General features: G+C 37.2%; 1 protein-coding gene across 3 annotated transcripts in view; it reads right to left on the bottom strand.

Annotated features, from left to right (window-relative positions):
* The window catches only part of NF1 (neurofibromin 1), a 309,766-nt gene that overhangs the window by 213,840 nt on the left and 71,358 nt on the right, over window positions 1-24,568 (bottom strand). For all 3 annotated transcript variants that reach the window (XM_064367666.1, XM_064367667.1, XM_064367665.1), the window contains exons 2-4: window positions 9,757-9,900; window positions 6,829-6,912; window positions 2,558-2,748 (exon numbers count right to left, since the gene is read on the bottom strand). In XM_064367666.1, coding sequence (XP_064223736.1) covers window positions 2,558-2,748; window positions 6,829-6,912; window positions 9,757-9,900 — 419 coding nt within the window. The remainder of the gene's footprint in view (window positions 1-2,557; window positions 2,749-6,828; window positions 6,913-9,756; window positions 9,901-24,568) is intronic.

The following is a 24,568-nucleotide window of genomic DNA, read 5'->3' as shown; positions in this document are numbered from 1 at the left end:
CAAGGCAGAAGGATCCCTTGAGCCCAGGGGTTCAAGACCACCATGGGCAACATGGCAAGACTCTGTCTCTACAAAAAAAAAATTAAATTAGCCAGGCATGGTGGCACATGCCTGTAGTCCTGGCTACTCAGGAGGCTGAGGTGGGAGGACCACTTGAGCCCAGGAGGTTGAGGCTGCAGTGAGCCATGTTTGTTTGCACCATTGCACTCCAGCCTGGGTGACACAGAGAAGATGGTGTCTCAAAAAAAACAATAATAAATCTATAGTCTATCTTCCCCTAAAGAAAAGTAAAAGTCAGACATATAAAAACCAAACCTTAATCTTAAAGGAGAAACACTGATGGGGAGAATGGACAAACATGAAACATCTTCATGATACTGATTCATCTATTATATGTAAAATATAAAATCAATCTTTAGAAAGAACTGCCACTCAAGCCACTTGCATATTTTAAGTCACCTAATACTATGACAGCAATTTCATAAGATGTTCCCACCTAAATTAAACCATCATAATGATCTTTTAGATGAGTGGTCCTCCAACACAATCAGCTCCTATTTCCAACACAAGCTAAATGAAAATGCAGTTGTCTGAAACAATGTTATTTCACAAATGCCATTTCTGAGCAGTCTGTCCTCTGAAAGCTAGTAAAAGTTCAGACACTTAGCTTCTATTCTGGCAACAGTGAACTAGATTGAGAAAATAAACAAAAGTTGCCTATTTTTACATGTGCTAATGCTGCAAAATCCCATAAAGTAAAACCTTTGGTGACTAGAAATTTTCTAGAGTTTTCCAAGGTGGCACATTTGTTGTGTTCTATAAAGCAATTCACACATTTATAGAGTAAAAGGCATTTGGTTTTTTTGGTATCACTTGCTACCTTCAATGTAACAGGTGTTTCAAATAGTAAGGCTGGCCTATCCATCACCTAAACAAAAAGGGTTTACGTTTTTTATTAAATACCATTTTCTAATCTCCTATTCTCTAGGTATTTGTTACCTTGCTGACTCAACCAGTGCATTATTACTCAGAATATAAAATGTTATTACTCAAAAGATTTCATGAAAACACTGTTCTATCATATAAACATTACCCAAGATTATCAATAATATACCATTAAGTAAAACTTTAATTTTTTTTGGATCAAGAATTGTGTTGAGGTTGAAAAATATTGCTGCCTAGTATCTTAATTATAGAAATGTCACTGTTGATTAAAAAGATTACAGGCCTTCGAAGTTAGTCAATTCCCCAAAAAAAGTAACACAAATTCTCAAATGGTGATATATGTTGTCATTCACACCTGCTGGGAAACAACAAAGGAATGAGAGAATCTGACTAAGGGAAGTCCACTGCTTGTATCACACTGATGAGCCAAAGATGCGGGCACCAACAAAGAGATTGTTTTGCTCTATTTGATATTAGTCTTCAATTCACTAAATCACTAAATAAATTGTGCTATAGTTTCTAATTAACTTAATAACCCATTTGACTTTACTTGCCTGAGAAAGGCAAATCATTTGCATGAAAACAATTTGCAGAGTTACTCACTACTGTCACTTATACTTCTATGCCACGGGGCACTACCTATACTAATTTCTCCACCTGTATGTAGCATATCACAACTAATGCTCATGATGATTTTGAATAATCAATAAAATTTATATTTATGATACCTCTTTAAAAACAAAAAAGATTTCATCAAAATGTGGCTAAAATAGACAGGGAAGCAATCTGGTATAAGGAAACTAATATAAATTCTGAAGCCAGCCTGACTTAGAAATTTTGGGTCCTCCATTATTTGGCACGTCACTTTAACATTTTTGGGTATTAGTTTGCTCACCTGTAAAATGGGGGAAGTATCACCAGGGTTACTGTGAGGGTAAGACAGCACAGGAAATGCTGTAAATACTCAATAAATGGCAGTGTTTTACATACACTTAAAACACAGTCCACTTCCTGGAGAATTCTACTTTGCAAATTATTCACTTCCCTGTGCTTCCGTATCACTTAGGTTTTAAAATTGGAGGTTTTGGATTTGGGTGGTTTTTTTTTTTTTTTTTTTTTAAACCTAAAATCTTGTGATAAAGAGTAGAGTTGTGAGAGCATTTGAATTCTATTCTCATCAATTATTCCATCTGATTGGGTAGTTTCATTTAAAGGGATAATACGTTTAAAAAGCCAAACCAAAGTTCACAACTAGTATTGTTTTTTAAAGCCTGCTCATGAGAGATTTTTTAATTAATTGCACACATCAACATCACATAACACAATTAAATTGTCAAATATTTTAATGCATAAAATTTCTACAAAAGCCCAGACAAACTCATTTCTCCAGAGGCTGAGGTAGGAGGATTACCTAAGCCTGGGAGGTTGCAGCTGCCGTCAGCTGTGATTGTACCACTGTGCTCCGGCCTGGGCAACAGAATATGTCTCAAAAATGGAAAAACACAAACAAAAAAACCTCATTTCTGCTAACTTTTTATTTTTATGTAGACAAAAAACAAGACTTGTAAAATCCATATTACTTCAGTAATACCATGTGGATTTACACACTAACCTGGTAGAAATGCGACTAAAGACTGCATTGAAGTTGTTGCAGCTGAGAGAAAATAAAACTCCAGAGGCAGAATTCCGAAGTTCAGCTGCATGCTGGTTTCCCTCACGACAGGTGTGAAGAAAATGACAGATTTCTGGCAGCAACTGTTTGACCAGCATCGTTTCATCTAATCTCATTGTGTCCTTTGGTTGCTAAAATAGAAATAATAACATTATTCTAAATGCTTAACTTTACCTGTAAACATTTTCTATTATGAAAATTTTCAAACACACAGAAAAATGAAAATAAGATAATGACCACCTATATACACACGAACTAGATTTAACAACTCTTAACATTTCATCATATTTGCTACATCTGTCTATAGATAGTCTAATAAAGAGGATGGTTCCATCCCTGATCTCATAATCACAATTAAAGTTCAATCCCCCTGCCATCCTTACTAGTCCTCCCATTCCTGCTTGCTCTCTCGTTCATCAAATGAGCCCTTCCCTAGGAATTCCCAGTTTGCTGTGAGTTCTACAAATACAGAATCAACAATCATGTTGATTGATAAGTGCATTGTGCCATCTGTCTTAATATTTAAGTAAATTCCTGGGTAAGCCATTACACTTGCTTTTGTGCAGACTGACCAAAACAGACACTACTTATTCTAAGTAATTTTATTTTGGTTGAATCTTTTCAAAGTAAGTTATAAATATCTTAATACTTCAATCCATATGCCTCGGCATCTCTTAAAAATAAGAATTTTCTGTAATGTAACTTAGTACAATTAACACACCAAGCAAAAATAAACAATTACCTTGTATCATCTAATACCAAGTCTGAATTCAAATTTTACCACTGCCCTCAAAAAGTCTTACATAGCCTTTTTTATTCAATAGGATCCAAAAAAGTTCACTAATTGCAACATGATTACGTTTCCTTAGTTTCTTTATTCTGTGCAATGGTGCGATCTCGGCTCACTGCAACCTCCGTTTCCTGGGTTCAAGAGATCCTCCTGCCTCAGCCACCCAAGAAGCTGGGATTACACGTACCCGCCACCATGTTGAGCTAATTTTTGTACTTTTAGTAGAGACAGGGTTTTGCCATCTTGGCCAGGTTGGTCTCGAACTCCTGACTTCAAGTGATTCACCCTCCTCCACCTCTCAAAGTGCTGGGATTACAGGCATCAGCCACCACACCCAGCCCATATTCACCACTCTTATTTGCCATGACTTTAAGTGAACCAGCTTCCTTACAGAATGTTCCATATCCTTGATTTAATTTTCCAATGACATAAGTTGATTTGCTCTTCTAGTTACTTTATTGTATATTTTCTTCTTATTTATTTTTTTTGAGATGGAGTCTTGCTCTACGGTCCAGGCTGGAGTGCAGTGGTGTAACCTTGGCTCACTGCAATGTCTGCCTCCTGGTTCCAAGCGATTCTCCTGCCTCAGTCTCCCGAGTAGCTGAGACTACAGGCACATGCCACCACACCTGGCTAATTTTTGTATTTTTAGCAGAGACGGGGTTTCGCCATGTTGGCCAGGCTGGTCTTGGACTCCTGACCTCAAGCGATCCACCTGCCTCAGCCTCCCAAAGTGGTGGGATTCCAGGCGTGAGTCACAGCGCCCAGCCTATATATTTGCTGTAAGCTAAAATTTAAATCTAATGTCCTGATTAGATTCAAGTTAAACAGTTTAGGGGATTCACTACAGTTTATATTGCATCACACCATGAGCACATAAGGCCAAGTGGTCCCATTAATGACATTAAGTTTGATTAACTTTGGTGTTAACATCGAAATCTCTACTTTGTAAAAATATACAATTAACAATCAATAGATAAGCCATCCTGCAAGTATGCTGTTCTACATTACTACTTCACCTAACAGTATTGATTATATGTGAATAAGTTTAATAACACTGAGCAAGATGGCAAACAGCAAAAATTTGTACAACTGTGTGCTACACTCAATTCTGTAACCACAATCCAAGCACTTTCAGATGCAAATACACTGAAACATAGGGACAGTACATAAACAGATTTCACAAAAACCTGTAAATTTCACATTACAATGCCTATCTTGTTTATAGGCTAACGAGATGATACAGAATTGAAACTCTAACAAATAAAAATCAGAGAATTATTAAATCTTTTAAATAATAGTCATATTCACAGGAACAAAAATGCTTAAGATTCCTCAAATTCTACAAAATTTCACTTATAAGATATTGGTAAGAGTTTTCTTTCACTTAACTATTACAACTACGTATATGACAAACATGTACTTGTGGACTCAGTTATTCTTAAACTGCCTCAATTTACTCTGATTTAAAATTAAGAATCAAGAAGCATCTGTAAAATCATTGAAGGAAATGAAGAAAACACCATTGTTCAATAATATAAACAGCATTATTTGTTAAATAGTAAATTTAGTGAAAAAGCATACATATTTTTCAGTAATAGAGCAGGGCAAGGTAATATACATTTAATGCATTAAATAAGGTATACCAGGCTCACTTATTAGCATTTCAATTAGGCTATCCTCAAAGAGTATTAAATCTAACAGAAGCCAATAATATCACTAATCATTCTCCAAATACATTTATCATTACCTCACAATTACAAATGTTAATGGAGAAAAGCTGTAAAACTGAAAGAGGCAATACATCACCCTATGCCCCACCATTTAATCATGGGTATGGCTGATTTACTGGTAATTTACAGTCAAAGTAATAAGACCACTGGAAAAGACTGATTCAAGAAAAATTTAAAATTTGTCCACCTTCCCAATTCCATCATCCTATGTAACAGCTATTTCGCTCTTTTGCTCCATTTTACACATAAATAGCATATCACAAGTTAACAGAAAATATCATGCTAAAACAACTAGCTCACCTTCAATTTTAAGTAGAAAACTTATAAACACTGTCTCCACAATTCTGGAATATGGTCAAGAGCCAACAAGAGAATTTAAAATATTATGCTTAGGCCAGGCATGGTGGTTCACATCTGTAATCCCAGCACTTTGGGAGGCCGAAGTGGGCGGATCACTTGAGGACAGGAGTTCAAAACTAGCCTGGCCAACATAGTGAAACCCCGTGGCTACTGAAAATACAAAAAACTAGCTGGGCATGCTAGTGCAAGCCTGTAATCCTAGCTACTCAGGAGGCTGAGGCATGACAGTAGTTTGAATCCAGGAGGTAGAGGTTGCAGTGAGCCAAGATGGCACCACTGCACTTCAGCTTGGACCACAGAGTGAGACTCTGTCTCAAAAGAAAAAATATATATATGTGATGCTTAGGTTTTTTTGGGCTTACAGCCCTCCCTAGGGATACACAGTTGTGTCAATATATATATATTTTTTCAATTCCCTATCCCAGTGCTTCCACAAACACTTCTCAACCAGACTATCAGTCACCATATATCAAGGTCTCTTCCAACTAGCTTTACTATAGAGAACTACAACCTATGTGGAGAAGGAAAGCAATTCTGAATAAAAACAAATTCTGAATTCTGAGCCAAAGGAAGACAGGGCATAAGAAATGAGTTGATTACAATACATATGGACTATGCAGATCATTAAAATGGAGGTATTTAATTTACACGGTTATATAAACTTTTATGCCATGTTCTAGGAAGAATTAAGGCTACTGACGTATAGAAATACTTTGCTTTACACAATAGAAATATTCTTGAAAAAGTTTAAATTAAGTCATGGTTGAAATACACCGAGATAACAACTTACAAGAAACCTGAGAAACAATTGTTTGGTACTTTCCTCCTCCACATACCTATCACATATGTTTGTGTCTACATAAAACAAGTGTTCTCAAGGTAATATCTATCCTCAATAGACTTAATTTTTAAGTTCTCATTTATATAAATTTGAAAAGTAGAATATTAAAATCACATTCATATAGGAGAGAATACAAGATTATTCTTGGTCTTCTGAATCACATTCTCTCACACCTCTCTGAGAGACCAGTTAAATCAAATAGTGATCTCTTCATAAAACATTTTCTTAAAAACCTGAGAGATAGATATGTGGCTGAAACATAACATTTTATAAGTAAAATTATTATCTATTTAATTTACAAAAGATGAGAGAATAATTTTCTCATGAAAAATTATCACCAGGTCAGCTGTATTAACAAAACTCGTATTTGTATATCTTAGACAGTCCATATGACTGTCCTCTTGGTCCACATCTGTATTTTGGTATATAAGATCATTCTCAAGATTGAATTCACAAAGCCTGCCTACTTGAGAATCCATTTACTTACCCCAGCAAGACATTTTTCCAGTGTATCCAATATAATCAACTGAGAGAGATATAAATTTTTTTCAGCAGCTTCTCCAAATATTCTCTAACAGAAAAGACATTCAGAACATAAAAAAAGTTAGTTTCACTCTCTACTACCAATCAACACACATCTATTATACTATACTTAAATCTATTATTTCTGATTTTATCCTAATCCTCATAAAAATTAAATTCTCAGGCAAACAGAAATGGCATTTATTAGAGTCTGCCATTAACCTTGTAACAGTAAAAGATGTTTTGGTTCATCTTTTAAAAATATGTAGGATTTAGACACACATATAGATCTGTACCAGAATCCTGAATTGGGCATTTAACTATCCTTTCATGCCACAAAATAATGAAAGTCTTAACTCTTTTTTTTTTTGAAACAGAGTCTCGCTCTATCGCCCAGCTGGAGTGCAATGGTGCCATCCCGGCTCACTGCAACTTCCGTTTTCCGGTTTCAAGCAATTCTCCTGCCTCAGCCTCCTGAGTAGCTGGGACTACAGGCAGCGCCGCCATGCCCGGCTAATTTTTTTGTATTTTTTAGTACAGACGGGGTTTCACTATGTTGGTCAGGGTGGTCTCCATCTCTTGACCTCATGATCCGCCCACCTCGGCCTCCCAAAGTGCTGGGATTACAGGCATGAGCCACTGAGCCGGGCCCTCAAAGTCTTAATTCTTATAGCAACAAAATGCTATAGCACCACAGTGAATTTTAAGTACTCACTATCCTCAAAAGTGATACTATATATGTATTAACAAGAAAACTGTGGTTTTGAAAATTTATTTAGTTAGCACTCAATGAAAGCCAATATAACAATACTGTTTTGTTTTGAAAAGAGGGTCCCAAACATTAAAATATTTCAATCTAACTGGGAACACAGCCACAGATTCATATGTGAAAATCCTAAACTGTGCCCACACACTGCAACTGAGGAGCTACACAAAATATTAAATGTCTTTCCGTAAACCTCTTTACATATTTGTAAAAGGTCCTGCTCTTGGGGGTAAAATATAAATTTTTTCCTTAAAGAAGGTAAATGATTTTCTACACCTCCAGTTTATTAGTTTTGTCAGTTTAGGGTACTAAGCAACTTTTTTAAAAGGAAACATACCAAGGATGATGTGAACAAAGAGTTATTCACCACATGTTCTCACTCATGTGGAAGCTAAAAAGAGTAAAAAGTAGAAGAGAGGACACTAGAGGATGGGTACGGTGTGGGAATGGGGGTGGAGAGAGATTTGTTAAAGGACACAGAAATTCAGCTTGATAGGAAGAATAAGTTTTAGGGTTCTGTACTACTGTAGAATGACTATAGTTAACATTATATAGTTTCAAGTAACAGGAGAATACTGAATATTCCCAACACAAAGAAATGATAAATGATGAGATGATGGATATGCTAATTACCCTAGTGGGATCACTATGCATTATATGTATTGAAACATTAATATGTACTCAAAAACAGGTACAATTATTATAAGTCAAATAAAATAGAACAAGAGAAAAAGTATCTAAAATATGGGAAAATAAGGCAAAAAGGTAACTTCATGTCTTCTCAATGTCATACTAGAACATTATCTAATAAACCTAAGGACCATCTCAAAAAAAAAAAGGGAGGGAAAATGATCTTCACAATCTACAACCAGAAGCTACTTCACAACTCAATACAAATACAAATTTGGATTATAAATGTACGCTGGGTGGGGTGGCTCACACCTGTAATCCCAGCACTCTGGGAGGCCGAGGTGGGCGGATCACCTGAGGACAGAAGTTCAAGACCAGCCTAGTTAACATGGTGAAACCTCATCTCTACTAAAAATACAAAAAGTTAGCCAGGCATGGTTGCACACGCCTGTAATCCCAGCTACTGGGGAGCCTGAGGCAGGAGAATCACTTGAACTCCAGAAGCCTGAGGCAAAAGAATCACTTGAACTTGGGAGGCAGAGGATGCAGTGAACTGAGATTGCACCATTGCATTCCAGTCTGGGCGACAGAATGAGACCCTGTCAATCATTCATTCATTCACAAATAAATAAATGAATTCATGAAATGCATGCATGCATGTTAAAGACCAGCAGAGAGTTCAGAGTTAACTAAGAAAAATCCAGATCAGTTGCGATGAACTGAGTATGTTAGTTTGGAATAGCTTAGAATGAAGATGTTAAATAGGAATTGACAGAGAGGAAGGGATAGCTTGAGAGAGATGAAAGATGTTATATGTACAAAGGTACAGAGGGAGAACAGGTGGAGTACTCTAAAGTCTACAAAATATCAATACATTTTAGAAAACGGAAAGAAGAAAGAAATTATGAGTTTTTAACAGTGGAATTATTTGATGAAATTGGTATTTGATAAAAACTGTTTCAACAACAGCCTCTTTACTACAGAATGTCACAGGTTACAGAAGGAAGAAAAAACATTAATATAGTCATTAAAAAATCAATCCACATTTTAGGACTATGAGATCATATTTTATTTATCATCTACTTAAGACTGGAACAATCACCTAAATTCAAATAAGATGCTAAAGAAAAATATGTATAATAGATTACCGTGGTGAATTCGTGTATGACACAAAAGCTGTGTGAAATCCTAATTCAATAAAAATACTGGAAAAGGAGATAGGGTCACAAATAAGAGATGTTTCTAAGGGAAATAATAAAAAATCAAGATGAAAGTCATGGTTACTTGTGCTTTTGAATCTAAAACCCAGCTGATAAAAATTTTGAAAAAATCAAAATAAAAAAAAGTTACCTGTGCTCATGAATAAAATAAGATTAGTGGTTAAATCCAGAGTCCACAGAAAATCACTTTCCATACTTCAAAATACGCTGTTCTAAACTTTTAAATCAAAAACAAAAGAAAGCAAATTCCCCAAAACACAGTAACCCAAATACTCACCATATTGTTAACATTCTTTAAGATAGTAGTGAGGCCGCTTATAACCAAAGAAAACTTGTATTTGGAAATATTGATTAGACATTCCTTGTTGTGCTCAGTACTGACTTTGGTATGTGTGTTCTGTTGTCCTGTTTTTATTGGAAGCTGAAAAAAGAAAAAAGAAAAAACACATAAAGAGCTTATCCCTGAAAATGACTATAAATAACTTACTTCCCAATGAAAATCATGATGTTTCAGGAAAATTTTATCAACCACAGATACCTATATTTGCATCTCAAACTCTGATTTTCAATATATGATACCATTTATTGCAGCAAATCTTAAATTCTTTGGAAAATTCCATTTTTGCAGCTTTCTTTCTGGACATCATAAATGTCTATTTACAAAATTAAATTCTTTACCCAGCACTATATAAGAAGAAATGATGACTCACAGAAATAGAGCTATTTCCTTGTGGCTAAAAATTATTTCAGAGAATGTCTGCAATAAAATGCATATAACTGTTTCCCTTATGTACTGAACTCAAAGAGAAAAACAGAGCAAGAAAATCTATGCCCTAGACCTCTAGTGAATAATAGCAAACAACTGTTGATTGTTCAGAAACAAGAACAAACTATAAAACCTGGAAAAAACACAATAAGACCGACTCAGTAAGATAAGCACCCTCGGCTACACAATTGAAGGGATAACAGAACACAAACAGAAAAATCCCATGAGAAAAAATACTCTTTGAGAAGATCACATTTACATTTCTCTGTGAATGAGTTAAGTTCCACTGTCTAGAAGTTCATCTCTACTCTGTTCAAACGCAGCATTCTGTATTTCAATCATCATGGACATACTTACTGGTAATATTAAACCCTGCTAATGCTAACAGAGAAACCTAGCAAGGTTCCTCTGTGAAAAAACAAACCTGAATACAACTTTCTGGTTTTTAACATAGTATAACTAAAGGTGGAAAGAGACCAAGTGGCATGCCCAAGTTTGCTAAGTCAGTTAACAATAGACGATTAATTTGATAGTAAAGAAATACTAAGCAAAACAGGGGGCCATTTTTAGAGTATAAAGTAGGGGGCAGAACAGAAACTACAGAACTCCATAATGTTAATTATAAAGATTATGGAGGAAAACAAAACCTGAAGGGCCAAAAATGGGAATTTTAGAAGTTGGAAGGGGCTAAAATGCAGCTGTGAATCTCCCTAAGTATCCCATAAAAATCAGAGAAATGGCCGCAGTGGCTGACGTTCCCAATCCCAGCACTTTAGGAGGCCAAGTTGGGTGGATCATTCGAAGAGTTTGAGACCTCAAGTCTGGCCAACATGGTGAAACCCTGTCTCTAAAAATACAAAAATTAGCCAGGTGTGGTGGCACAGGCCTGTCATCCCAGATACCACGGAGGCTGCAGCACAAGAATGGCTTGAACCTAGGAGGTGGTGTTGCACTGAGCCAAGATAGCACCACTGTACTACAGCCTCTGCAACAGAACAAGATTCCATCTCAAAAGAAAAAAAAATTAGAGAAACTAAAATTTCTCTAGTAAAACCACAAACTGTCTCAATAAACTAGGTATCAAAAGAACATATCTCAAAACAATAAAAGCTATTTATGACAAACCTACAGCCAATATCATACTGAATGGGCAAAAACTGGAAAACTAGAAGATTTCTAGTGCCCTTTGAAATCTGGCACTAGACAAAGATGCCCTCTCTCATCACTCCTATTCAATATGGTATTGGAAGTTCTAGCCAGAGCAATTAGGCAAGAAAAAAAAAGAGTATTTAATTAGGAAAGGAAGAAGTCAAAATGTCTCTATTTGCAGACAACATGATTGTATATTTAGAAGACCCTATCATCTCAGCCCAAAATCTCCTTAAACTGATAAACAACTTCAGCAAAGTCTCAGGATACAAAATCAATGTGCAGAAATCACAAGCACTTCTATACACCAATAACAGACTAACAGAGAGCCAAATCACAAGCAAACTCCCATTCATAATTGCTACAAAGGCAATAAAATACCTAGGAATACAACTAACAAAGGATGTAAAGGACCTCTTCAAGGAGAACTACAAATCACTGCTCAAGGAAATAAAAGAGGATAGAAACAGATGGAGAAACATTCCATGCTCATGGTTAGGAAGAATCAATATCGTGAAAATGGCCATACTGCCCAAAGTAATTTACAGATTCAACGCTATCCCCATCAAGCTACCAATGACCTTCTTCAAAGAACTGGAAAAAACCACCTTAAACTTCATATGGAACCAAAAGAGAGCTGGCATAGCCAAGACAATTCTAAGCAAAAAGAACAAAGCCAGAGGCATCACGCTATCTGACTTCAAAGTATACTACAAGGCTACAGTAATCAAAACAGCATGGTACTGGTACCAAAACAGAGATATAGACCAATGGAACAGAACGGAGGCCCTGTAGGCAATGCCACTCATCTGCAACTATCTGATCTTTGGCAAACCTGACAAAAACAAGCAATGGGGAAAGGATTCCCTGTTTAATAAATGGTGTCGGGAAAACTGGCTAGCCATATGCAGGAAGCAGAAACTGGACCCCTTCCTGACACCTTACACTAAAAGTAACTCCAGATGGATTAAAGACTTAAGCATAAGATGTAACACCATAAAAACCCTAGAAGAAAACCTAGGCAAAACCATTCAGGACATAGGCATAGGCAAGGACTTCATGACTAAAACACCAAAAGCATTGGCAACAAAAGCCAAAATAGACAAATGGGGCCTAATTAAACTCCAGAGCTTTGGTACAGCAAAAGAAACAAATTATTAGAGTGAACCGGCAACCAACAGAATGGGAAAAAATTTTTGCAATCTACCCATCTGACAAAGGACTAATATCCAGAATCTGCAAAGAACTAAAACAGATTTACAAGAAAAAGCAAACTCATCCAAAAGTGGGCGAAGGATGTGAACAGACACTTTTCAAAAGAAGACATATATGCGGCCAACAAACATATGAAAAAAATGCTCATCATCACTGATTAGAGAAATGCGAATCAAAACCACATTGAGATACCACCTCATGCCAGTTAGAATGGCGATCATTAAAAAATCTGGAGACAACAGACGCTGGAGAGGATGTGGAGAAACAGGAACACTTTTACACTGTTGGTGGGAGTGTAAATTAGTTCAACCATTGTGGAAGACAGTGCGGTGCTTCCCCAAGGACCTAGAAATGGAAATTCCATTTGATCCAGCAATCCCATTCCTGGGTATATACCCAAAGGATTATAAATCATTCTATTATAAAGACACATGCACACATATGTTCATAGTGGCACTGTTTATGATAGCAACCAACCCAAATGCCCATCAACGATAGACTGGACAAGGAAAATATGGCACATACACACCATGGACTACAATACAGCCATAAAAAATGAGTTTGTGTCCTTTGAGGGACATGGATGAATCTGGAAACCATCATTCTCAGCAAACTGACACAAGAACAGAAAATCAAACACCACATGTTTTCACTCATAGTCAGGTGTTGAACAATGAGAACACAGGGACACAGGAAGGAGCATCACACACTGCGGTCTGTTGGGGGAGCCAAGGGAGGGACAGTGGGGGGACAGGGAGGTCAGAGAGGGATAACATGGGGAGAAATGCCAGATGTAGGTGACGGGGGCGGGGGATGGAGGCAGCAAACCACATTGCCATGTGTGTAGTTATGCAACAATCCTGCATGATCTGCACATGTACCCCAGAACTTAAAGTACAATAAAAATAATAATAATAATAAACACAAACTGATGAACAGATAAACATCAACATAAAAATGAAGGGACAAAGCTCCTCTCTCAAACCCAGAGAAGTGAACAAATAGGAATAAACCATTTACAGTTACAGTTACAAAACTGGTTGGGGACAAGTGCAATGGCTCATGCCTGTAATCCCAGCACTTTGGAAGACTGAGGCAGGAGGAATGCGTGAGCCCATGAGTTGAAGACCAGCCTGGACAACAGAGTGAGACTTCATTTTTACTTTAAAAAAAAAAAAAAAAAAACTTGGCCTGGTAGCGTGTGCCTGTAATCCAGCTACTCAAGAGGCTGAGCAGGTGGATTGCTTGAGCCTAGAAAGTTGCAGTGATCCAGACACTGCACTCCATCCTGGGCAACAGAGTGAGACTTCATTTTTACTTTACAAAAAAAAAAAAAGTTAGGCCTGGTAGTGTATGCCTATAATCCAGCTACTCAAGAGGCTGAGCAGTCGGATTGCTTGAGCCTAGAAAGTTGCAGTGATCCAGCCACTGCACTCCAGTTTGGGCAACAGAGTGAGAGCTCATCTCTGGAAAACAAAAAACAAAAATACTGGTGTAGTATATGCATTTATGCAAGAAAAAGCAGGGGGAAGCAGAATGTCTAGTGGATCTGACAAGAGGAGATCCCTAATGTACTGAATCCTTAATGAAAAGCACAGCAGCCCAAGTTAGGAATATTAGCCAAAACAGAGGGTAGTTATGCTAATTGTAATTTGCAGATGAGTGACAAAGGCCTATCATAAAGTCTGAAAAGAATGGCACACACTCAAAACCATCACTGTCTAATAGAATTTGCTGTGGTAACGATATTGCTCCATATTGGCAATGCTCAATACAATAGCCACTAGTCATCACATGTAGCTATTAAACACTTGTAACATAGCTGGTATAGATGAGAAATCAAAAGTTTGAAGTTTATTTAAGTTATTATTAAACTTTAAATTTAGCTTGAAGTAGCCACACATGTAATTATCAGATCTGACTAGACAGCACAACTCTAAACTATCCTTTCAAGATAGCCCACACTGAGAAGAAACTGCTCAGAATAAACTTCAAATTGAAAATAGGGGTAAAGAGAGAAAAGAGAAAAGGTCGAAACAAAGATGAAAAAGAGAAAGATGAACAAGAGAGCTCTGAAAGAATTAGACCATTTTTTTAAAAAAAAGTCATGAAAATAAAAAAAGAATGATTTCTAGAGCCATAAAGCTACAAAACTATCCTGGCCTACAAATCCCTTCTACCAATTCAGAAAAATTAATTTCACATAAAAATGAGTGAACAGAAAAGTACTATGGTCAAATCATATGTAAAGTTATTATAAGAAAAAGGAATAAAAAACAGAAAAACGTTAAGAATAAGGGTCTAAACAACAGGAAATTAAAGTATCAAAAAGGCATATCCACCAACAGATGAAAACTGTAAATTATTATTTCAAAATAAGCCAAGAGAAATTTAAAGAATGACAAAAGATGTGGAATAACACAAATAAGAATTTCAGATAGAAATGCGTTAATAGAACTTATGAAAGAATTAGAAAAAATAAAAATCATTCCAGAAATGAAGACTAACCAGAAGATACACAAGCGTGAGTTAACACAGAAGATAATGCTGTAACAGTAAAAAAGAAGGTTTACAAAAAAAAATGAATAAGGAGGGAAGTTGTAATATAAAAAGAAATTACAAATGACATAATAAGGATTTGCAATAAAGTAACAAAAAAAAGATAGAAAAAGAAGATCCAACATACATACAACAGAAGTCACCAAAGAAAGAAACCAAACCAATGGAATAAAATGGATATTAGAAACTAGAATTCAAGAAAACTTTGCTGAAATTATTTTTGAAATTCAAAAAAAAATTGAAACTGTATCTTTAATGTGCATACCACACACCTGAAAAAAGTAACCCAGAATGACCAACACCTGAACATATTTTGAACTTCTGTGAACAAGATGTAGGGCTGTTGGACCCCACAGGGTTATGGGGTGTCCCTTATGCTGTGCTGAGGTGCAGGATCCCAGAAGTAAAGAGACAGGACACTGAAGAACTGGTGAAGAGCATCTGGACTCAGAGCACCACATCATCTATGAGCGGAGACAGGAGAGGCCCAAATGCAGAGAAGCATCTGTATTTATTAGGTACAGGCAGGGGGAAGGGTCATAATCAAGGTTATCATCTATAGGCTTAGTGATAGGGCATACATAATCACGTGAGTCACAAACAAGGGGGCCACCCCTTTATGTCACCTGGGCAGAGAGGTGGGCTGTGCACAGTAGGGGGCTGTGATGTGCACAGTAGAGGGTTGTGTACAGAAAAGGGGTCCACCCACATTAGGTCACCAAGGCAAGAAGGTGGGCTGTGTGCAACAGGTGTCGTGTGCAACACTTCTTACCTGGGGTTTGGAGACTTCAAAGGATTTTTTTTTTTTTTTTTTTTTTTTTTGAGACTGAGTTTCGCTCGTTACCCAGGCTGGAGTGCAATGGCGCGATCTCAGCTCACCGCAACCTCCGCCTCCTGGGTTCAGGCAATTCTCCTGCCTCAGCCTCCTGAGTAGCTGTGATTACAGGCACGCGCCACCATGCCCAGCTCATTTTTTGTATTAGTAGAGATGGGGTTTCACCATGTTGACCAGGATGGTCTCGATCTCTTGACCTCGTGATCCACCCGCCTCGGCCTCCCAAAGTGCTGGGATTACAGGCTTGAGCCACCGCGCCCGGCCAACTTCAAAGGATTTCTAACAGAAGGATACTGTAAGCCAATGCAGTAGGAGCTGACAGACTTGTGCTCTTCTCTTAAGATATTTATGGGAGGATGATTCGAGCTAGCACAGAAGTGAGAAACGACTGACAAGGTGTACAGCCGCAGTGACTGGTCACACCAGAGGGGTTCTTCTCCCTCAGTTATTTCCAGGATTTCAGACCTGAGGCCTACTTTCCACAGGAACTGGATGCAAGGTACTACAACTCCTTTATCAGGAGGAGAGGCTCTTGCTCCAAGCCTGCCATACAGCATATGCCCTTTCAGGCAGGGACACCAACACCTGGGACTTTGGTTCTTATCCTGGTCTGGCTGTTTTCCCATGTACTGCTTCTGTTCTGTGACTGCTCTAGGCATTCCTCCTACTACAAACTACTATATGGTTATATAGAAGGATGCTATAAATCATCACTAAATGTGTGAGTAAAGCTCTGACTACAATACCTATATGATTATACAGAAAGATTATATGGGACTAAGTATGATTACATATATATAAGCTAGATAGTAATCAGTGAGTTATGCTTCAGGCACTAACTGTGCCTGGGGTCTGCACAGTTCTCCTTCCTCGGTGCCCAAGGTGGGGTGTTATGCACACAAGAAAAAAAATTCTTTGAACTTACAGGCAGAAAGAGGAAATTACTCATACAAAAAACAAAAATTAGACTTTCATCAGACTTTGACAAAATTTTATGTCAGAAAACAATGAAGTAACATAAATTTAAGATATTTAAAGAAAACATAAACCAAGGATTTTATATCTAGCCAAACTGAATTCAAATACAGTCAGCCCTCTGTATCCATGAGCTCTGCATTTATGCATTCAACGAACTGCAAATCCAAAAAATTTTTTTTAATGTGTGTGTACAGAACATGTACAGACTTGTCCTTAAATAATAGCGTGCAACAACTATTTACATAGTATTTACATTGTATTATTATAAGTAATCAAGGTATGATTTAAAGTATACAGGAGGATATGCGTAGGCTATACACAAATATCATACCATTTCATATCAGGGACTTGAGTATCTGCAGATTTCACTGTCCATGGGAGGTCCTGGAACCAATGTCCCACAGATACTGACAGACAATTTTATAGCAATGACAAACTGTTCTAAATTGCAAGAACCCAGGAAATTTTGTTCCCTTTACCTTTTCCTGGAGGATATACTAGAGAATGTGCTTCAGATGACCAAAATAACTGGAGAGACATCCACATTAATAGGAATCATTAAATATATTTAGTCATGTGTCACTTAATGACAGGGTATGTTCTCAGAAATGTGTCCTTACATGATTTCCCTGTCATGTGAACATCACAGAGTGTACTTATAAAAACCTAGATAGTATAGCCTGCCATACCCCTAGTCTATATGGTATACAGGGTACAAACCCTGTACAGCATGTTACTGTACTGAATACTCTTGGCAACTTTAACACATGGTGTTTGTGTATCTAAACATAGAAAAGGTAAAGATATTGTATTATATTATAGAACTCCCATTACATATGCAGTCTACCATTAACCAAAATGTCATATGGATGGAGCATCACTATTTTCTAAAAGCACTGAGAATGGTGTGTAATAAAGGAGAAAGTATATTATGTGACTGCTTTATATACTTGATAATATAGATACAATACAATTATCAAAATTGAGAAGAGGGTGGTGAGAGCATATAAATAGCAGAATATGTTTCCTGAATGTCTTGTTATTAACTGAGAATAAAACACTAAGGAAAAAGGAGATGAGAAGAGGAGGTTACTAGCTCATTTCAATATTGCTCAGAGTAAAAAACCAACATGTAATACTCTTCCACCCCAGAAGAGAAGGCAATTAGAATACCATATAAAGGTATTAATATAATGGTAACCAACAGAACAAAAACACAAATTGTATTGGTGGTGTGTGTGGTGTTAACTGTTAAGCTGGGAACTACTTTCCCAGAATTCCATTCACTGTATGGCTCTGGGTTAGAGTTGGTCTAAAGGGTAATTTGTACAGGCTGTATATCCCTAATCCAAAAATCTGAAATCTACAACACTCCAAAATCCAAACTTGTTGATCAACAACATGACTCTCAAAGGAAATGCTCATTGGAGCATTTCAAAATTTCAGATCAGGGATGATAATGGTAAGTAAAATGCAAATATTCTAGAACCCAAAAATATCTGAAATCCAAAACACTCCTAGTCCCAAGCATTTCAGATTAGGGATACTCAACCTATATAAAAAAATGTGGAAGTGAAGCAGCAGTTATTATTCTGAAGGTTTTCACAGAAAAGATACAATGACAGACAGATACAGAAGTACTCAGAAAGTTCCAGCTTTTACTCTCTCTTTCACTCTATGTCCAGCTCTTTCTTTGGGACAGTGGTCACTTTGCTGACCAATAGTAGCCCAAATCCACTACCAGATGCTTGGGTACAAACCTACAGAGCTTTGTAACACAAAGCTTACATGGTAAGAGCTTCTCACAGTGTCCTCCTCAAGTTCTTCCTTCATAATCTCTTGGTGGCTGAAAATACTTGGCTTCTCAGATTTCCCAAACAGCTCCAACTTGTCTACTGATGGTCATTGATTTAGACGATCTGGTTAGTGGACTCCTCTGATCCTTCAATTCCCCATTCCTGATAAGTCACCTCACTTAGTCCCCTCAAAATTGTATATAATCTAATTTCTACAATAAATTCCTTATCGTTACACAGTCTAAATGCTGGTCTGAATCCTAACTGATAAATCTTTCTAAATACAAAAACATATGCTGAGGTCAGGTGCAATGGCTCACACCTGTAATCCCAGCACTTTGGAAGGCCAAGGCAAGCAATCAAGACCAGCTTGGCCAACATGGTGGAACTCTGTCTCTACTAAAATACAAAAAATTAGCTGTGCATGGTTGCACATCCCTGTAGTCCCAACTACTTGGGAGGTTGAGGAACGAGAATTGCTTCAACCCAGGAGGCAGAAGTTGCAGTGAGCTAAGCTCCACTGCCCTCTAGCCTGGGCAACAGAGCAAGACTCTGTCTCAAAGAAAAAAAACTGTGTGTGAGCAAATAACATGGACAACACAATAAAACTTACATAAAATACATGTATAAAATTAAATGTAACATAAAACAAAGAAATGAATGCAAATTCATTAAACAATGGCATAATCTCCAGGATATATTTTAGGCCAAAAAACAAAAAAAAAATGAGATGGAGAAAATATACACAGTATGTTCCATTCATATAAGAAGAGGGAAGAGATAGAAATATATGTTTCTTACATTAAGAAACAAAACAGTAGGAGAATGAAATGTTAAAAAAAAAAATTAGTGGTTGCCTTTAGGAAATGAAAAAATGTTAAGTAGAAGTGACAAGGATAGAATCCATATTCCTTATTTTTGTAGATTTCATTTTAGAACTACATAACTTACATAAACATGAAATTAAAATTTGAAGAAGTCCAGAAATCAAAAATAAACAAATGAACTCAAATCTGTATCTAATTCTTTAATGGTATAATCATAGAGAGAGGAACTATTCTATGTGATTTCAAATTATATTGACTGTATATTCCTAATATACTCTAGTGACAAAAAGATAAATCTTGATCCTGTATGTATTGCAGAATCAAGGAAACAAATAATTCTGTGGTATTTTAATTCTATCACTCCTAGTGACTCTAAAAAGCCAAGACTTTCAGCATGGGAGATAAAAATAATGGCAAAGAACCTGTAGTCTTGAATTTGAAATACAAGTATCTATATTAAGTCAAGATATTTTATTTTGTATTAAAAAACTTATTTCTACTTCTGTCCACTGAAACTGCCTAGAAACAATGACCAATCCCACAGTAATGACTAAAGACCAATCCCATAGTAATCCTCACCCAACTGTAATCTTGAATTACCATTTCCCAGTAAAAAGAATCAAGACACATTTAGGAAACAGCTGCATCTACGTATGGAGAAAAAAAAAAAAAAAGGACATAATGACCCTGGAACATCCTGTCGTATCAGATAGCAACACTGACTAATAAGGGTCAAGTCAAAAATGGTTAGAAATGAATTTTCAAAAGGCCTCCACTGGCCAAAAGTGTAACAATTTGAACACTGTTAAGGATGGCAATTTACTGAAATGTATTAAATATACTTAAAGCCATACTACTATTTCCATGTAGGACAGAATAATTTACAGCAAAACAATAGCTCCCATCATAAACTTAATTTCTAACAAAAGATGAAATATAAAACTCATCTGTTTGAAGGATTCAGAGAGCTACTAAAGGAATAAGGATTAGTAAGAATAATATTCCAAAAAGAGTGAGCTATAGTGAGGTAAGGGGATCTTCTGCAGCTGCTTTTCCCCTGGGGCATTTGCAGATTCTGGTCAGAAAAAGAGACTGAAAAATAAAGCTTTCTTTTCCCAGGTAATGTACCTCTACTGGAAGAAGAAACCATCAGAGATTCTCATGTTCACTGCGGGCTAGATTGGGAAAACTGAAGATCTGAGGGAATCTCAAATGGCTCAGTGAGTGGAAGAGGGTAAAAAGGCTAAACCAAAAACTTCTGAAAAGCAGAATTTGAAAACCTTCAGGTTCAAGAAGACAAAAGAGTTCAGAACCTGCTAGTGGAGACCTTAGTAAATACAGTTCTCAGGGATAAGCTCTGGAAGGCTATTTCTTCTACAAACAGGATCAAATTACAGCAACTGGAAACCTTGTGAGCTACTAGTAGGAGTGTAACTCAGTACCTACCTTGGAAACTGGCACTATCTGCTAAAACTGAACACACACATACTCAGCAATTTCACTCTAGATATATACCCAATAGAAATGTATATATATTCGCCAAAAGTTATGTACAACAATGTATAGCAGCATGTTTTACAATTTCCAACAACTGGAACAATCCAAATGTCAATAGCAGAACTGGTTTTGTTTGTTCTTTTTTTTTAAATTGTACTTTAGGTTCTGGGGTACATGTGCAGATCATGCAGGATTGTTGCATAACTATACACATGGCAATGTGGTTTGCTGCCTCCATCCCCCGCCCCCGTCACCTACATCTGGCATTTCTCCCCATGTTATCCCTCCCTGACCTCCCTGTCCCCCCACTGTCCCTCCCTTGGCTCCCCCAACAGACCCCAGTGTATGATACTCCCCTCCCTGTGTCCCTATGTTCTCATTGTTTAACACCTGACTATGAGTGAAAACATGTGGTGTTTGATTTTCTGTTCTTGTGTCAGTTTGCTGAGAATGATGGTTTCCAGATTCATCCATGTCCCTCAAAGGACACAAACTCATTTTTTATGGCTGTATTGTAGTCCATGATGTATATGTGCCATATTTTCCTTGTCCAGTCTATCGTTGATGGGCATTTGGGTTGGTTGCTATCATAAACAGTGCCACTATGAACATATGTGTGCATGTGTCTTTATAATAGAATGATTTATAATCCTTTGGGTATATACCCAGGAATGGGATTGCTGGATCAAATGGAATTTCCATTTCTAGGTCCTTGGGGAAGCACCGCACTGTCTTCCACAATGGTTGAACTAATTTACACTCCCACCAACAGTGTAAAAGTGTTCCTGTTTCTCCACATCCTCTCCAGCGTCTGTTGTCTCCAGATTTTTTAATGATCGCCATTCTAACTGGCATGAGGTGGGTATCTCAATGTGGTTTTGATTCGCATTTCTCTAATCAGTGATGATGAGCATTTTTTTCATATGTTTGTTGGCCGCATATATGTCTTCTTTTGAAAAGTGTCTGTTCACATCCTTCGCCCACTTTTGGATGAGTTTGCTTTTTCTTGTAAATCTGTTTTAGTTCTTTGCAGATTCTGGATATTAGTCCTTTGTCAGATGGGTAGATTGCAAAAATTTTTTCCCATTCTGTTGGTTGCCGGTTCACTCTAATGATTGTTTCTTTTGCTGTACCAAAAGCTCTGGAGTTTAATTAGGCCCCGTTTGTCTATTTTGGCTTTTGTTGCCAATGCTTTTGGTGTTTTAGTCATGAAGTCCTTGCCTATGCCTATGTCCTGAATGGTTTTGCCTAGGTTTTCTTCTAGGGTTTTTATGGTGTTACATCTTATGCTTAAGTCTTTAATCCATCTGGAGTTACTTTTAGTGTAAGGTGTCAGGAAGGGGTCCAGTTTCTGCTTCCTGCATATGGCTAGCCAGTTTTCCCGACACCATTTATTAAACAGGGAGTCCTTTCCCCATTGTTTTGTCAGGTTTGCCAAAGATCAGATAGTTGTAGATGAGTGGCATTGCCTACAGGGCCTCCGTTCTGTTCCATTGGTCTATATCTCTGTTTTGGTACCAGTACCATGCTGTTTTGATTACTGTAGCCTTGTAGTATACTTTGAAGTCAGATAGCGTGATGCCTCTGGCTTTGTTCTTTTTGCTTAGAATTGTCTTGGCTATGCCAGCTCTCTTTTGGTTCCATATGAAGTTTAAGGTGGTTTTTTCCAGTTCTTTGAAGAAGGTCATTGGTAGCTTGATGGGGATAGCGTTGAATCTGTAAATTACTTTGGGCAGTATGGCCATTTTCACGATATTGATTCTTCCTAACCATGAGCATGGAATGTTTCTCCATCTGTTTCTGTCCTCTTTTGTTTCCTTGAGCAGTGGTTTGTAGTTCTCCTTGAAGAGGTCCTTACATCCTTTGTTAGTTGTATTCCTAGGTATTTTATTGTCTTTGTAGCAATTATGAATGGGAGTTTGCTTGTGATTTGGCTCTCTGTTAGTCTGTTATTGGTTTATAGAAATGCTTGTGATTTCTGCACATTGATTTTGTATCCTGAGACTTTGCTGAAGTTGTTTATCAGTTTCAGGAGATTTTGGGCTGAGATGATAGGGTCTTCTAAACATACAATCATGTTGTCTGCAAATAGAGACATTTTGACTTCCTCCTTTCCTAACTGAATACCCTTTATTTTTTTTTCTTGCCTAATTGCTCTGGCTAGAACTTCCAATACTATATTGAATAGGAGTGATGAGAGAGGGCATCTTTGTCTAGTGCCGGATTTCAAAGGGAACGCTTCCAGTTTTTGCCCATTCAGTACGATATTGGCTGTAGGTTTGTTGTAAATAGCTTTTATTGTTTTGAGATATGTTCCTTCGATATCTAGTTTATTGAGTTTTTAGCATTAAGGGCTGCTGAATTTTGTTGAAGGCCTTCTCTGCATCTATTGAGATAATCATGTGGTTTTTATCTTTCATTCTGTTTATATGGTGAATTACATTTACAGACTTGCGTATGTTGAAACAGCCTTGCATCCCCAGGATGAAGCCTACTTGATCGTGATGGATAAGCCTTTTGATTTGCTGTTGCAATTGGTTTGCCAGTATTTTCTTCAAGATTTTTGCATCTACGTTCATCATGGATATTGGCCTGAAGTTTTCTTTTCTTGTTGAGTCTCTGCTGGGTTTTGGTTATCAGGATGATGTTGGTCTCATAAAATGATCTGGGGAGGATTCTCTCTTTTTAGATTGTTTGGAATAGTTTCAGAAGGAATGATAACAGCTCCTCTTTATACATCTGGTAGAATTCTGCTGTGAACCCGTCTGAACCTGGACTTTATTTGGTTGGTAGGCTATTAATTGCTGCCTCAACTTCAGCCCTTGTTATTGGTCTGTTCGAGGTTTCAACTTCTTCCTGGTTTAGGTTTGGGAGGGTGTCAGTGTCCAGGAATTTATGCATTTCTTCCAGATTTACTGGTTTATGTGCATAGAGCTGTTTGTACTAACCTCTTATGATAGTTTGTATTTCTGTGGAATCAGTGGTGATATCCCCTTTTTCGATTTGTCTTGTATCTATTTGATTCTTCTCCCTTTTCTTTTTTTATTAATCTGGCTAGTGGTCTATTTTGCTGATCTTTTCAAAAAACCAGCTCCTGAATTTACTGATTTTTTTTTTAAGGGTTTTTTGTGTCTCTATCTCCTTCAGTTCTGCTCTGATCTTAGTTATTTGTCTTCTGTTAGCTTTGAGGTTTTTTAATCTTGCTCCTTTAGCTCTTTCAATTTTGACTATAGGGTGTCGATTTTAGATCTTTCCTCACTTCTCTGGTGGGCATTTATTGCTATAAATTTCCCTCTAGACACTGCTTTAAATGTGTCCCAGAGATTCTAGTACATTTTGTCTTTGTTCTCAGTGGTTTCAAAGAACATCTTTATTTCTGCCTTCATTTCACTGTTTATCCAGTTGACATTCAGGAGCAAGTTGTTCAGTTTCCATGAAGTTGTGTGGTTCTGAGTTAGTTTCTTAAT

The sequence above is a fragment of the Aotus nancymaae genome, unplaced genomic scaffold (genome assembly GCF_030222135.1).
Source record: "Aotus nancymaae isolate 86718 unplaced genomic scaffold, 86718_ANA_hifiasm-v0.15.2.pri h1tg000072l, whole genome shotgun sequence".
NCBI lineage: Eukaryota > Metazoa > Chordata > Mammalia > Primates > Aotidae > Aotus > Aotus nancymaae.
The sequence above is the reverse complement of the archived record's forward strand: the minus strand, read 5'-3'. Positions and strand labels throughout refer to the sequence as shown.